The following is a 16,790-nucleotide window of genomic DNA, read 5'->3' as shown; positions in this document are numbered from 1 at the left end:
TATACATGTACTAGCGCGAATGTATGTCGAAACAAACGTTCGTTCCATCTATTTCTTCCCTTTAGGGACCGCGTCTTTCTAGCAGGTTCCATGTTTTCACAGGTGACTGTACCAGTACAAGGGTTTTTTATACTCTCTTTCCCTCAAACACTGATCGAACACGTAAATTATAGCTGGGAGTTCTCAGCCACGAAGGTATCCTCAAAAATCTGCGAACCCGTGAGTTTGGCCTCATTCGTTTATAATGGCTCCACCAGTTTATACATAAAAAAATTGACGGAAGCTCACACTAAAGCGTAAGACTTCAAGTTAACGAAGCTGTACGCAACCTTCACGGCCATCACGACGGGTTAAGTTCACGATTGCAGCCGATTTGCTTCTTCTTCCCTGCCGCAACTACATTTAGTTCATCTTTGCCGCTATAATGGCGAACAATAATCAAATCTAAGAAGCAGAACGAACTAACCGAACGCGCACACTTAAACTAGGCGCCCGCAGGTGCAACGTGTACCCTATCACGTGTTCTGCATCGAGCCGGAGGCGTGATTCATCTCCCCACAGTCACAGCCGAGTGAATAAGCCGTTTAACTCCGGGTACTAACTCGCCGTCGCAGCCGAAAAGGTAAGACGACTGACTCTGACTGCGTTGATCTACCAGACATAGGCTCGAGTCCTGCTGGTGCAGGTGATTTCTTTCCTTTATACTGTTATACTGAGTTTTGTGAAACGCCGGAATCGACGAATTGCTGAACAGCTTCGCTGTTAAAATTACAACCGTTTATCTTGTTTCTGCAAAGCAATCCCTAACGCCGAAACACTACGCTGACCCTCGCAGCGTATCAGTGTCATGCATGAAGATTATTCGCGTGAGAATTGGTAGCCGGCAGTTTTCTCAGAGTACATTGCTGGTTTCTTACAGTACATTGCGCCGCGTCTTCAGAAATTGGGCACTTGCCTCTCTGCGTCGGCTGCGAAACCTCTGATGAAACATTTTCTGACGAAGCCGCTGCCGGAGCTACAGACGGAAAAGAAATGGTACGTTAATAGCGCCATCATGTATACACTACCACCGACATGTTTCATTGACTATGAGTCTTGCGGGGCACGCCCCTTCAGCGACATGTGACGCGTACGAGCACGAAATGAACCAGCTATCGACACGCGATTCCCAAACCACCTAATTCAATAACTTTTCTAGACAGAAGCCAGACAGACCGTTAATTGAACGCCGTTACATTGAAGAACGCAGCTTCAAAGAGACTATTTACCCAAACGCGGTCCTGTCGAAACTCCTTTCATCAGGTTCTGAGACCTTCAAGCACTAGCTCCGTTATCAAACAGCAGTTTTATCAAAGAAAGAAATAGTGATATGTTTGCACGAGGAATAAACTTCTTTTTTTTTTTTTTTTTGCAAGGCCCAGATATGAAACGAGCTTCTACATACCTGAGAAGGTTTGTTTTGATTTTGATATGGGGGCGTGTTCAAACGAACAACTTGTTTCCACAAGCCCAAGCAGGTTGCAACTCGTATATACTTCCTAAATTAGCCGGCGTGTTTAAGGTGTATCATACAGGCTCCAAGGTGTATCATAGAGCTGCGATTGGGCTCCAAGGGTCAGGTTTGGTCAGGTTAGCTTAGTTAGATATTGGGTTAACTACTGTAATTAATGCTTAGTTAAGTTTTTAGGTTGGGTTTTTCGAATTAGGTAAACAAAACAACAAAATTGCAAAATTAGTGACAAACTCAAAGAAAAAGAAAAATCAAAGAAATACAATAGAAAAATGTAAGCGCAATCACCAAGTTTCATTTTGTGTTAAGACCATGCATTCGGCAAAACTGGTTTGACGAGGTGTCCGGAATTGCGGCATTAGTATAGTGTAAATAACTATACAATGATTTATCAAGCGTATCTTTCTATACACTGCCCTCCACACTCCTCCATATTCCTTTGTAATATCCGATTCGAGATTATAACCTAAAATAAGTAAAGGGCTTCAGATGTGCTACTATAAAAAAAAAAAGAGTTACTGCGTTTTTGCAGCCGCCCCTTTCCATAGGGGCGATTTCCCGTGCAAGCCGGGTGAACTTCCCAAGCGTTGTAGTCCCACACTAGGGCCGAGCGCCAGGCCGGGGAGTCGCTTGCACCTATTTTACCGGTAGGTGCCCGGCGCTACCAAGGAAGACGAATTCACATGGTGCCTTCCACAGCCACGATGGACGCTCAACTCGCAACCGCCTGTGGAAGGACATGCCGCTAGACTCTTTCACCCCCGGCAATGGCACACCGCGGCATGATGGCCGGGGGCATCGCCAGATGGACAAGTGTCAGGGGCCCCTCGATAGGGTAAAGGCAGCTTTCCAGACGTGAAATCCCCTTTCAAGGGTCCGCACTTGACCAGGGACGCCTGTACCCATTAAAAAAACCGGTGGGTGTCCGGCGGTACCAGGATTCGAACCCAGTACTTCCCGCATACGAGGCGAGTGCACTTCTGAGCCATCGCTGCGGTTACTATTGGTCGTGGAAGGGGTTACGATTGTTCGTGGAAGGTTATGGATGCCAGAGATTTATTTATTTATTTATTTATTTATTTATTTATTTATTTATTTATTTATTTATTTATTTATTTATTTATTTATTTATTTATTTATTTATTTATTTATACTCTAATCCCCTGTAATGTACTGTATACTGTAATGTACTTTTGTTTGGGTTCTAATTTGAACCTAGGATTCCGATTCCGCACCTCGTGGTGCCAGAACGCCGTGTGATGCGTGTATCCTTGGGTAGGCGATAATAAGGAAAATGCAATGTTTATTTAATGAGAAGCAAATCATGGCGAACCCCAAAAAGTACTTTGGGTCGCCTGTTTGCCGTCGCCTTCTATCTTTGAAACGTTTTTCAGTTACCGTTGCAAAAGCATTTCTGCCAACAGAACAGCGTGAACATGATAACATGATATATATATATATATATATATATATATATATATATATATATATATATATATATATATATATATATATATATATATATATATATATATATTAAAAGACCTTGTTGACTAGACAAGCATACCGCCATGCCCAGAAATTACTCCGTCATACCTAAGATGAACTACGACAGCAGCACCAATTGTGGCGTACGCGCCAGACGTTAGGCCTAACGTTTCGCTTTTACGTCGAATGTCTGCAATCGGTACCCATTGCTTTAAGTACATGCACGTTGCTTAGCAGTTCATTAAAGGTTAATGTTGGGGCTAGCCTGCATTACGCTCAAACATAGGACTAGCAAAAGCAACTAACAAGGGATCTTAGTCACAGTACCCGAGAAAGAAGGAAAAAGACACAAAAAAGAACGGCGACGACGACGACGATGATGATGACTCTTTTGCACGTAAATCTTATGACACACCAGCGAACATATTCTATGCAACTTCTAAAAACTCTGTTCATTTTTGGATGCCCGCCTCGACCAGGGTAGGCTTAGCGCAATTTTATCGAACCTTTTATTATCCCTTGGCTACATTTATGGGTTTACATAATGTTAGCTAGTTTTATAGAAAATAACTCCTTCTGTGGCTTCGTGGCGTCAAATGCGCACCCTTTCTCGCTGGCCCATCGAGCCAGGGAACGTTTACCCCATATTGCCGAATACCACCTTTCAGGGCAACATTAAAGCTAGAATATAATTCGGAAAGTTGCTACTTCAATCGAATTGCTTTTTCTCCTACCAACACTTCTCATCCCGAGCCGTTTAAAGCGCCGTCTTTAAATAGTCATAGGAACATCCTTACCGTTTCCCTCAGGCAAAAATGTAGCCTACTAGAGTGCCGCGCCATTCAGTTTGTTTCAGTAGCCAGTACAAGGACGCGGCTTCGATTCCCGCCCGCGGCGGCCGCTTTTCTGATGGAGGCGAAAAGCGAAAACGACCGTGTGTTCGAGATTTCGGGACACGTTAAAGATCCCCAGGTGGTCAAAATTAATCCGGAGCCCTCCATTACGGCGCGCCTCATCGCCTGCGTTGCGTCGGCGCGTTAAGCACTACAATCAATCAAATAAATTGTTCGAGTAGCTTGTGCAGGTGGTGCTCCCTATACGTAAAAATTAATATAGTGGCGGGCAAAGTGCGACAAGAATAAGCACATACTGAAGGACTGGGCAACGTTTGACCTCGAGATCAGGGGAAACTGCGTGCGTTAACCACGATTTGCTTAGGGAGCCAATATAGCAAGGACCCATATCACAAGAAAAAAACAAGTGGCCTTTCACTCTGTCAAGAAAAATGACCAGCGAAGCGGGGCGTAGTGCAAGGAGTGCACGAAAAAAAAACACATTTGTCTGTAATCTGTGATTGCGCATACCTCCAAGCTAATAAGCTGAATGAAACTTGGAAGGACTACAGTTTTACTCTAGGGGAGAAACATGGGCTCTCCGTTTTCCCTCCCGCGTCCTGGGCATATTACTGTCTGTGTAACAGACAAACCCAAACCACTCGACCACGAATGACAGCAGTGAGGCCGCACCGGGCCATGAGGCGTCCACGTTGACATACCCAGCTGAACGAGTATGTCAACGGTGAGCGCGTGAAGGTTGCCTGCGCGTGCCCCCCCCCCCCCCCCCCCCCCTCTTTCCCTTTATGCACGAATAAGAAGTAAGCAGGGGGGAGGTAGACGCCGCGCGTAGTGAGCAGTATGTACGCCTCGGGAAAAATTCAGCGACGGAGTAGAGGAGTATGAAGTGGGGTTGTAACCTTTGTTACGAATCATCCCTCCGAAGTGCTTTTTGCAATACTCCTCGGCTGTGCGGTGAAGCCTCCACTACGTGCGCCTTTCAAGCAGGCTTTCCTGTCGGTGAATCACGCTTGCAGCCGACGGATTTAACGCGTTGCTACATGTCTGGATTGCAGGCGCCTCGCTATCGGCGTTATCAAACTTCGGTGGCGCCGACGCAACACGCAGAGCCTTGTCCGAAGGACGCGGAAGCCGCTGCGGGGACCTCCTCTCTCCCCTCTCTCGAGCTCAGCGTGCGCCGCTACTACCGACCGCTCACGAACTCTGGAAAGAGTGTTGTGTGTGTCTGTGCCGTTCGTGTCGTGCGTACAATTTAGAGGGAACTCTTGTTTTGACAGTTGGCGCTTTGGGTATAAATAAGACCTCCCCAAGCGCAGTAATTCATTCCTGTTTGAGCAGTGAATCAACGCTCACTCTGCTCGAGTCCTGTACTGTAACCTCGCCCGTCGGGGCATTGCTCTTTTCTGGCTTCGGCCCATCTCTCGCCATGCAGTAAACAAGTTCCGTTTGCCTTCGGCTTCTGGTCTTCTTTGAGGCAGCAACATTGGCTGGCCGCTCGCTTCACCACACTACCACACGCATGTCGGAGGCGACGGAGCTCGGCTCGGGTACGCCTTCCCGTACTCAACACCTTGTACTCCCTCCGTAGATGGTCATGCTTCACTGCGCAACCCACGATGTGGGAAAGTCAGCATACAAAAACCAAATTCACACGAATCTTTTTAAAGCCAGCTTCACCTCTAAACACAAACGCATTGCTAAAAAGATATCTTTTGGGGGGCAGTCTAAGACTAAAATATGGAGTCCCTACGACTTTTCAATTTTTTTATGAATTTTTCCGCACGCTGAACACAAGTCCCCGAGCTTTCGTTCCACAGGGACGCCGCGAGAACTGGAGGAGATTAGACATATATAGCTTCGCTGTAAAAGAAAACAAAGATCAGCGCCCTAGCGCAATGCGTCCTTGAGGTCGGTTTGCTTCGGCGCATGTATTTCCCATGCGGCCCTATAGATTGGAAACAAAAGAGCAAAAGTTGGGCCACCCTAGCGCGCATACGCAACCTGGAGGCAATCACGTTCAGTCATCTTGCGACATGATGCTGTCCTCTCTCGAAACTTGGCCACTGTGGGAGTCGTACTAGAACCCGTCGAGCATCAGCAGGATCAGCTTGAAAGGAAGACGCAGACTATAGCCTCCCAGAAGGAAGCTTTCTTTGGTCTCACTCAACTTAAAAGAAAACAAAATAAAAATAAAATGAAATACTCCAACCAATACCTTTCACAAAAGCGGTCCTAGCCGCTAGGCTCTGATGGAGAAGGCTATTCTGCTTCATCAGGCCCGACTAGACTTTGCCATGGGCAGTGTTTGACAAGGGCCTAGCAACTAATGAGCCCAGCAAGCATAAAGACCCCCCCCCCCCTCTCGTGTCAGAAAAGTGTCTACAACACGAAGTTTACGTAACGAGCCCTGTGTTTTCGTACCGCGTACAGAATTTTAACGCGTAGAGTTAAGGGTCGCGGGTCGCAGAAAAGCCGCCGCCGGCGGCGGCGTTCACCGTGGGTGAAAAATCCCATAGCGTCACCTTGAGACGCTCACTGAAACCCTCAGGATTGTAAAACGCTGTATCAACAAATGGCGCGCAAGCAGAAAAATTCTGCTTGCGCAAGCGCGCAAGCAGAAAGTTTTGGCCACTCGAGGGCGCCTATAGTGCGTACGATGACGTCAGCGCTAGTGTATAATACGGCGTACGCACGCTCTCTCTTGCTGCACGTGTAATGATTGCGCTGCCGTACATCTGTTCCGGGCGCACTACAGCCTTTCTCATCGCCGAGTATGATAACGTGATGGCGTTCCCCGCTGGAAGGAGAAGCTTAGGCGTCCTCCAATTTCTTTGTTTACGTTTTGTCTCTCAGTTAGGGTTGCTATGTTGACGGGCTCACCTTAATTTCATGCTTCGTTTTAGACAGAATATTAACTAATTAACGTGCGACTTTTGTTCTGGTTTGGGCGTCTAGTTTGCGCTACAAGTCGGGTCCATGCCCATACAGGAAAACCAGTATAAAAATAAACGGGTAAGAAAACTGCTGCCCCTTACGCGAACCGCTCCATTCTCGTAATAACTGGGATTACAATGATAAGGTTTTTTAAAAAAAAATGTGGGAGAAGCAATTAGACGCTGTCCCGTTGCTTTTTTTGTTCTTGATTTTTTAAAGAAGAAAGCTGTCTTGTGATGGGGAAAGCCACTACACCACGACGCCCTAGCATCCAGCGCCTTTTTCTTGGCGGCAGTACCACCGTATATACCAACTGAAAATACGTTGTAAAGTTTCACATGTGCGCGTTTCACAAATCTCGGCAACTATTGGAAGTACAATCTATAAACTCGCCACACTTCGTTTCCCTCTGCGAGAAGGCAGGGGCTCTATCTACACAAAGTTATACCTACCTGCAGATTGATCTGTCGAAAATAAGAATACAAAGGAAAAAGAAATTGTTAAGCAAAAGAGATCCGACTAGAATGAGTCAATAAGAAGGAGTTAACTTACGTGACTGAACTGAGGAAGAAAAGTTCACGTAAACAGATAAAGATTGAATTGCGGAGAAATGTATACGAAAGAAAAAGGGTCACTGAAAACATATTTAAACACAGGTTTAAAGGTCTTCTGCCAAACTTTTTAAGCTTTCTTTAGATCTGGTATAAAAAAGCGCATTCAGTACTTGGATTAGGTGGTAGCGAAGTGCCCAAGCCGAATATTACTTCCCTACTCCCATCAGATAACTTCAAAAATTGGGTACTTGGTCTGGGCATTTTTCACAAGCTTGAGTGACTTCACTCAAGCCACATCGCGCTTATTGGCCGGCTTCCTCCCAGTTGCAGCAATTAACTCAGCCAACTGCCATTTTAAATAAAGTCGCAGTAAATCTGAGTAGAAACTAAAATAGGTATCTAACGCGACGAGCGAATCACGCAGTGCCGTTTTGTGGTGGCATTAACCATAGCTGTCGAAGTGTTTCCAGGCACGAAAGAAAAAGCGAGAGCGTTTAGCGGCAGTGTCACGGGTTTTTTTTAAGGAACTAAGGCATTTTACACGCTATCTCCGGCGTAAAGGTGAGCTTCAACTATCGGAATGCTAGTTTTTGCGGTCGACATACATTTGGACTGAGGTTGGGAAGCCGGCAGCTCAGAGAAGTGAAACAGAAGCTTCAAGTCATTAGGTGAAACACGACGCATAAGGTATCTCAAGAAACCAAGCGGTATATAAGAACTGACTTGTCGCAGCCTTGGCCGTAATTATAGCAGGGTCACAACGAGAGTAGCCAACATTTGAACTGGCAACGGGCTACAATATAAAAACTGGTAAGCTGAGATATATGCCATGGCTACGATATGATAGATACACCAGAGATGATTTAGATGGATTGCGTCCGTTGGGGAAATGCCATTCGTCCTACTCCTCACTTACCTAAGGGCTCTCGCTCTTCATCAATAGAGGAGCGGGGCCGAAGAGCACCAAATGTTGATGCGGTATACGCACTTCCCCTAGGTCCCGACGTGCACCTCGCTTTACGCCCCTCGCGACAAGCCGGGTAAAAAGCGCTTACGGCAACGACGCAATCCTCATCAGAGACCGGTCATCCTGTTCTCGCTCGCATGAAGAACAGACTGAGGAGCGGCATAACGCTAACCACGGAAGAGAGAGAGGAGTTCCGTGTTATCCGGACTCAACACTCAGACCTCAGACTATTCGGCAAGAACTGCAGTACTTTTCCTAGCGTTTAATTACTAAAGCGGCTTTAGGGGACATCTTTAAATGAGAAAGGTGAAAGCAGCTAATAGACAACGTTCGATCATCGAGCAAAAAATCCTGAACATTGCTTGTGGTTCGAAAAACTCGTAAACACTTTTGCATTTTGACTCCAATCGGACACCGGGAACCGACTACAGTTAAGAAATGTGAACGAGTGCCCTAAGACAACTTATTATAAAAAGCTTATCCCACCGCATAATACCCCACATGCCTAACTAGCACACATGTGGCTTTGATATATGTATGCATGGATTGATGTTGCTCTGGACTGGGCTGGATGGTGATATAGAAATGGAGAAAAAAATGTCTGTGTATTGAATTCTTGTAACAAAACGCCTGTGCAAAACACTATCTTCATCATTATCATCATCATCATAATCATCAGCATATTAGGCACATTTCAGGACGAGGGCCTCTCCAATTGACCTCTACCCTCTCCTGTGCTGTGCTGCGCGAGTGTATTCCTTGCCTCCGAAATTTTCATATTTCGTCGTTCCATCTATAGTTCATGGCTATCCTTCTTCTAGACCCTCTCCCAGTAGCAACTCTGTTATCCTGTTGGTCAGCCGGCCGTCACTTCGTCTCACTACATGGCCAAACCAAGTCCATTTCATTTCCCTTCTTTAACTGCGATATATTTTACTCGAGTTTGCTCGTTTCCTGTCCTTGAGCGTTACCCTGTCGTCGTTCGTTCCGTGTCTCGTTGAGCCGACCTATTTTCCGTCCAGTTGTTTACTAAAGTGCCAAGTTTCCGCTCTATACGTCATCATCGCCAGCAGCCCGCATTTCTTGTACACTATTCTTTTCAGTGACAGAGGTAGCTTAATACTCATTATTTGGGACTTCTCGCCCAGTGCACCCCAGCCCATACTTATTCTGCGCCTAATTTCTTTCTCGTGGTTCGGATTCGGATTCGTGGTTCTCCCAACTTGTCCAAGGTAGTTATACTCTTCCACTTGTTCCAGTGTTGCCTTACCTAATACTACATTAATCCGGAGTCCTCATGCAGTGTATCTTATATGTGTATTGATACTCCGGCATGGGAAACTCCCTCCGCTTTTTATACTGACGTAAAGGCCCGCGGTTTTGCTTCAATCTCCTCAGAACGTCGCAACAATTTTTCTGAAAAGCAGGTAAACTCCTGCGTGTCGTCTTTCCAAACTCTCCTTTCGGTCGAGTAACTTCCTTTTAACGATACGTAGATTGCTTAGGCCAAAGCGACGAACACAAAAACAGAGGCATGCAAGCAACGGCAATGCGCATGTTTTCCTCATCGTGCGTGTTTGTGTTTTTACGCTGCACCATGGATGGTATGAGTAAGTCGGCGAACGGTGCTTTCTAGGCCCCGAGCTTGGCTGTGCACGTGGTGCCTCCCGTCCCTTTTGAGGCGCGGCAGCCGCGAGTGCTCACACATTATCTTGACGATGACGAATCCGATGGTGCCTATGGCCAACATGACAAGGACCAGGCCACCAGCCACGCAGAAGGCCAGCTTGCCCGTGTCGGCGCCGTCCCTTTCCAAGGCTCTCTTCCTGCACGCGGAGGGGGGAATTGACTGATATAGCATACCCGACATGGCGTACCCAATCTATACAACACCTGGATCATGCATGTGAAGCGAACTTGATAACACATACACCCTCCACTTGATGAACACCACGTTCATGCGAACACATCCGGCCAGCGGCGCATACCTGTTTCGCAGCCGACAACAGTTTGTTTCGCAGCGCAGGACACTGAGTAGCAGTGGCAAGCGAGTTATCAATAATAATACCAGTTATGCCCTATCATTTGCGTTTCAGACCCTTCAGTTTCACTGCATACATACATTTGAAATCTTTCTTTCGACCCGCCGCGGTGGCTCAGTGGCTAAGGCGTTGCGCTGCTGAGCACGAGGTCGCGGGTTCGATTCCCGGCCGCGGCGGCCGCTTTTCTGATGGAGGCGAAAAGGAAAAACGCCCGTGTGTTCGAGATTTAGGCGCACGATAAAGATCCCCAGGTGGTCAAAATTAATCCGGAGCCCTCCACTACGGCGCGCCTCATCGCCTGCGTTGCGTTGGCGCGTTAAACCCTACAATCAAACTCAAATCTTTCTTTCGTTCGGTGGTTTCTCGCATACTTACGGTTCTACGTTGCACTACAGGATGTTCTGGCTTCCTCGCAAGCGCTGCGTCCCTCGGGCTTCGAGAGCGCGAGTTTGTTTTAGGGCGTAGTTCACTTTGGTGACGGTTGGGAACCGAATGTTTAAAAAATGTTCGCACGCATTTTTGGCGCCAGGTAAAAAAATCACATTGTTTAGTAGCACATTGCATTAGCAGCAGCGAACAATCTAAGGAAGCGCAGTCCCGAACAACATGTGCGAGCTATAACCTAGCTCAAAGGAAGGAAGGAATAAAGGTAAAGGAAAGGAAGGAATGTCAGCCAGGCTATGGCCTAGTTTTCTGTCCTACACTTTGGAAAGGGGACCAATTGGAAGAAAGAAGAAAACAGAAAAAGAAGGTGCAGATAAGGGTAGAGCGGAAAGAGGTATGCCCAGCGTTACGACTCTATAGACGATGAAGTTCAGTGACTTCATAGAGAGTAGAGAAGGCCAGTGGCCCAGGATTTTCTCCTCAGAGAACGGCCGCCCAGAATCCAATTTCCGTAAAGTTGAGGAGAGTCGCCTTCTTGCCGAAGGAAAGCGTGGACACTCGCATAGAACACGGCGTACGGTATCCGGTGAGTCGCAGACTTCACGGGCCTCACTGTCTGCCATTCCGATCAAATAGGAGTGAGCATTTGGAAAGGCGATTCCCAGCCAGTGACGACAAAGAAAGGTTGCATCATACCGTGGGAGGCCTAATGGAAGAGGACGCTGAAAATGCGGGTCCAGAGCATTAAACCCCAAAATAAACCAATGGCAATGTATCCTGAATCCATGGCTTATGAAGGGCCATCAATAAAATGTACTACTTCCGCAAGCTTTCTTTCTCTCTCCATTAACGTCTTCGTAAAGCTACTGATAATCCAGTGGCGCCCTTTATATTTCCTTTCGTTAACCGGCCTCCTGGCCTAACTGGAGTTTCAATGAAAACTATACGCCTCGAGCGCTGCCTGTGATGATTGATGATTGATGATTGCTATTGGTGTCCCCTTTGTAGCAGGGTGATGACATGTCATCTTACCAAAAAGGACTAATATACCCATGTTTTACACTCTTGGTTTAATACTAGCGCTGCTTAGGGCAGGCACAAAAGCTTATTCGGCACAAAATACCTTTTTTTTCTGTTACAGGTGGTAACTGTCCTAGGCAATATTCCCCTCTCTACTTTTCGTCTACCAGCATTCTAATCTTTTCGTCCCCTCGACAGCCTTGAAGTTAACTTCCTCTGTGATACCCTTAAATACTAGGGCTTCTGGAAGCCCAATATTCCCTTCATGTAGATTTGGATGGATACCATCACATTCTTACACTATGTGCCGCATAGTTTCTGTTTCTTTTCCGCAGACCACGCATACCCCATCATTTTGTGGATACTTCCCCACAAAGCTGTTAGTTCGCAGGCAACCTGCTCTAGCCTCAAAAAGCAAAGCACTGCCCTGGGAATTATCGTAGAAATTTTCCTTTCTGATGTTCAATTTCTCAGCCCTGTATACATCTCTAACGACGTTTTAGCTTCCATTTTTTCCCTCTATTTATTCGTTTCAATCTGCCTTGCCTCTTTTTTGGTTACCTTGGCTGTTTTGGATTCTCCACTGTTCTTTCCGTATTTCATCGACACTGAAGGGGCGCCACTGAAATCCCCCTAGCGGCCCGTTTCGAAAGCAGTCGCGGGAGTCGCCGGCTCGCTCACCCCTGTCGCCGTTGCTTTTGCGGCACGTTCGCGACTGATATTTTCCGTTTGTATGCGTTGGAAATACATATTTATGTGGAGCAGTCACTCCGATCGCAAATGTAGTGTATTTACGAGAGTGTAAATGTTTCTGACTAGATCTTAATGTGGTACATTCGGTCCGCATAAGCGCCAGGTGTGTGTCACAAGCCGACGTCACGAAACCGCCATATATGCATAAAGATGATTGCAATTCCACTGCCCTGAAATTTATTAACGGTACCCCCGTAAGCAGCGTTCGTTCAGATGCTCATGCTACGGCTATACACTGCGATGTAAATCGGTTTCGTGTGCTTTCATAATCTAGCGGAGCACTCATTACTGACAGCCCGCCAATCACGCTTCATATCTCGGATATTGATCACTACCCTGAACAAGCCAATGTGGCATACATTTCACGGACATTCTAGGCAATAAGTACGATAGATAATGCAAATTTACATGCGGGAGTCAGTAGCAAGAATTTACGGCTGGGTCATCTTGTCGCGAGGTGAGCTTTCCCAAACAGTCATCGGTTACATATATCCTCCGCTTATATCCGCGGCCGTGACTAAACGCTTCTTCGAGACATTATCATATGACACAGGGAGCCTGCAGAATTTAGCACAAAAGTGAAATCAGAGGGCCTTATCAGATACCACACTCTTCCAACGACACCTTTTATCGCTTGTGAACTGAATACTTCCTTACTGTGTGCTTCAAAAACATGTGTCCGCCGAGTGATCAGCTGTCAAAGTCTAAAAACAAAATAAAGGTGAACGCACAGCCTGCGTGTTATTACTAAAACGGCCATTCCTTGATTTCGCTCCGCATTTGTACACAACGATAGTTATGCGGCTTCCTCCTCCGCCTCCCTGCCTTGGAAAATATCAGTGCATTTCGCACCTAGTTGGTCTAGTGAGTTCACCTTTGCTTGTAAGACGAACGTTTCTAGGATTTCCGAAACTGCACTGATTTTTTTTTTTTTTTTCATTCCCACAACACGAGCTATTACATTGCTTCCGGACTTGGCAGACCATTTATTTTTCCGTGGTTTCATTAACTCTCCTTGGTCCATACTATCAGGCGGGAGTGGGCACATATTTAACGACCCACAGACTTGGAATATACTTAACGTGTTCGCGTGGTCTCTATTTGTATAAAAGGCACAAGTTATTGTCAGGTATTAGGTAATCACCTCCCCGAATTATATTTTTCTACGACGTGTACATTCAAAACAAGGCCGAATTCGCTGTCCGCGCGGCAAAACGAAACAAACCTCTCATTGTGCCAGTATTAGGTCTAAACGAGGCGTCAATAGAATTAACTTGCGCCTGAAATATTCGGAGGTAACAGTGGTGATATGCCGCTGCCGCCGCCGGCGCCCGTAAGAGCGGCGCAGAAGCGGGCAGTACCGCGTCCCCGGTTAGCTCTTGTTGGCGTTCAAGCACTCTAATCAGGACGCAGCTGTTTTTGAAGGGCCCTAAACGCATTGTTTGCTTACAGACATCACCATAACCAGATGCTGAGGGCGCTAAAGGCAAAAAGAAGCGAAAGAGAACCGAAACACTGCATGAGCCGCTGCCAGCTGCGCTGCGGACATCCCGTAAGCGCCGCGGAGAAGCGGCAGCAGGCGGCGCAGCGATCGCGAAGCTTGAGGCGTATACCCACGGCAGGCGAAGTTCCGAGTCTGCGCTTTTCCCCTCCCCTGCTTACTGGTGGCCGCAAAAAGCTTCAGTTCGCAGTTTACTCTAGATACACTAAAACAAAGCTGCATGGTTCGCCACTGTCGCCGAAGGCTGAGGAGAAAATGCATTGGATTTTTAAGTGAGCACTTTATGGGCTCGTCTTGTCGTCGTAGCTCGCTTAAAGTAGCACTGACACGAAAATTTTATGTTACACTTTTATTGCTTTTATCGATGCTTAATGGCCTGGCGAACCTGAAACAGCACTTCAAATACTGCAGCGCGCGATAGTTAATTACATTGAACGGCCTGAAAATCGTTTGTTTCAAATTCCCGCGCTTTCATCCCGAACGGCGCATATGACAGACTCCCTGCCTGACCTCACCGCTTTGTGCGGACGTCACCGGCGCCCGCTTAAAGGGGCACTGACACAAAAATTTAGCATCTTGTTTTTTTCGTTGCGATAAGTAGCTAGTGACCTACTTATAACCTGTAGAAACCTCATTTGCTTCAGCGTGCGACGGTTGTTTAATTAGAGGGATTTTAAATGCGGCCAGTCGCAGTTTCGGTTTCAGCGAGTGCCGCGAAACGATGGATTTTGTGGATTTTGTGTGAACAAAGCTGACCACGTGACCGTCGGAGGGATATCACAGAGCAGAGCCGCCGTAGCACTGTCGAATCCGCATCGACGGCAGTTTCTGCGAATGCCCCCACGTACTGATCTCGTGAGGCGCTTAATTAAAAAGCGACCGTGGATGTGACGCAGGCGCTGCGAGTGCAAATGCTACCGCGGCTAAAGAACGACGCGCGACGCTCGAGGCGGTGGGTGGCAAGACGCGCGCTGGGAGCAGCCGGCCGGTCTGCCTACCGGTCCGCCTACAGATGTGTTCGGCTCAGCACTGCGGCGGATATTCGAGTGCCGCTCTCGTAAGCGGTGCAGATGACAATTTTTAATGCAACCCGCCATCGCATCATTAACTCCTTTCTCATTTAAGCCACTATGGTCGGGACTTGGGGACAATTTCGTGCAGCGGTAACAAGCTATCACTCGAGCTACCTGCGCCGGCCTGGGCCACTTCGCGGCCGTGGCCGCCGCCTGCACAGCGACCGTGCGGCTAGCTCGGTGGGCTTTTCGTGCCTCCGGCGCGTTTTCGCATCCAATGGTAATAAACAACAATAGAAACAGAGTGCCTGGAATCGCTGTAGAACTTTGGTCGCGGCCAGCTGCCCGATTAGCTGACGAAATCACGGCGCCTCCGCCGCCAACGATCGGGTCGTTCGTTCTCGAGAGCAGAAGCTCCGCCCTCCGGCCCTCCGATTGGAGCGGCGAGCCGGGAGAGCCCGCGTAAAACGCCGGTAGTGCGGAAGCGGCAAACACAAACTCGTGACGTGTTTGGATGTTGTTTATTTACAATTGCGCGTGGTCCTCTGCTGGCTGCTCGGTTGCGTTTCGCACACTTCAAAATTGATTTTAAATATGTTCTAGGCTGTATTCGCCGCTGATATTTTGCAGATGATGTATATGTGTTCCCACCAATCTATCTCCGACGTTATCTCGCCTTCAAAATTTTGTGTCAGTGCCCCTTTAAGAGGGTGTTGCGCCCGCTCGCCGCTCGTGGGGCCGCGCGCATGAAGTGACGTCACGAGCTTTTGACGAGTGCTGCCACGTCACTTCTTTTGGCTCTCCCTGGATGATGTCACGCTGATGTCCATTTGCTGAGTGCCGCTCCGCGCGCTGCTCCGTCGGCGCGATAAATGAGATCCAATTGAACTATGTTCTTCGCGTCGCAGGCTGCTCATATTTCAGCCAGGGTATTCTGTTGAGTGAAGGAAGCGCACTGTGGAATAATATTAACGCCGAAAATTGGTGTCAGTGCTCCTTTAAGGTCGATGTCAAGCGTCTGCAGGAATCAGGAGGTGCAGCGAGATAACGGACCCAAGCAGAGCCTGGTGTACCGTCGTCAGAGAGTCCCGCTGAGGCTTCGAAAACCATTCGGTTTAAATATTCATAACCGTTCAAAATTTGTGAACCGCTGGCACTTGTCATACATCTCCCCGTTGTTTAGCGCAAAAAAAACAAAAAAACTGCAGGCACATTTCAGGCAAAATCTGTGCATATAACCGGCAGCCCCAGCGTTAATTTTGTTGGGAACACTCGATGGGTTGATTTTTACGATAGTAAGCGAAAAAAACGGCCTCGCAAGAAAAAAATGGCGTGTTCCAAATGACGCAAAAAGGCTCCCGCCACACAAGAAAAAAATTACGCGTTAGAAATGACGCAAAACCGCTCCAGCATACGAAATTAAAGGGGCACTGACACAAAATTTTGAAGGCGAGATAACTTCGGAGATAGATTGGTGGGAACACATATACATCATCTGCAAAATATCAGCGGTGAATACAGCCTAGAACATATTTAAAATCAATTTTGAAGTGTGCGAAACGCAACCGAGCGGCCAGCAGAGGACCACGCGCAAGTGTAAATAAACAACATCCAAACACGTCACGAGTTTGTGTTTGCCACTTCCGCACTGCCGGCTTGCCGCTCCAATCGGAGGGCCGGAGGGCGGAGCTTCTGTTCTCGAGAACGAACGACCCGATCGTTGGCGGCGGAGGCGCCGTGATTTCGTCAGCTCATCGGGCAGCTGGCCGC

The 16,790-nt window shown here is 47.6% G+C and overlaps 1 protein-coding gene across 1 annotated transcript in view; it reads right to left on the bottom strand.

Annotated features, from left to right (window-relative positions):
* Window positions 1-201: 201 nt before the first annotated feature.
* LOC144161500 (uncharacterized) overlaps window positions 202-16,790 on the bottom strand; it is a 90,210-nt gene continuing 73,621 nt past the window's right edge. The window contains exons 3-5 of the mRNA XM_077692167.1: window positions 10,012-10,133; window positions 956-1,015; window positions 202-209 (exon numbers count right to left, since the gene is read on the bottom strand). Of these exons, the coding sequence (XP_077548293.1) occupies window positions 202-209; window positions 956-1,015; window positions 10,012-10,133 (190 nt within the window). The remainder of the gene's footprint in view (window positions 210-955; window positions 1,016-10,011; window positions 10,134-16,790) is intronic.

This window comes from Haemaphysalis longicornis, unplaced genomic scaffold (genome assembly GCF_048455015.1).
Source record: "Haemaphysalis longicornis isolate Haplotype H1 unplaced genomic scaffold, Haemaphysalis longicornis Haplotype H1 scaffold_1, whole genome shotgun sequence".
In the NCBI taxonomy this organism is placed as follows: domain Eukaryota; kingdom Metazoa; phylum Arthropoda; class Arachnida; order Ixodida; family Ixodidae; genus Haemaphysalis; species Haemaphysalis longicornis.
Note: the sequence above shows the minus strand (reverse complement) of the source record. Positions and strands in the feature narration are given on the sequence as shown.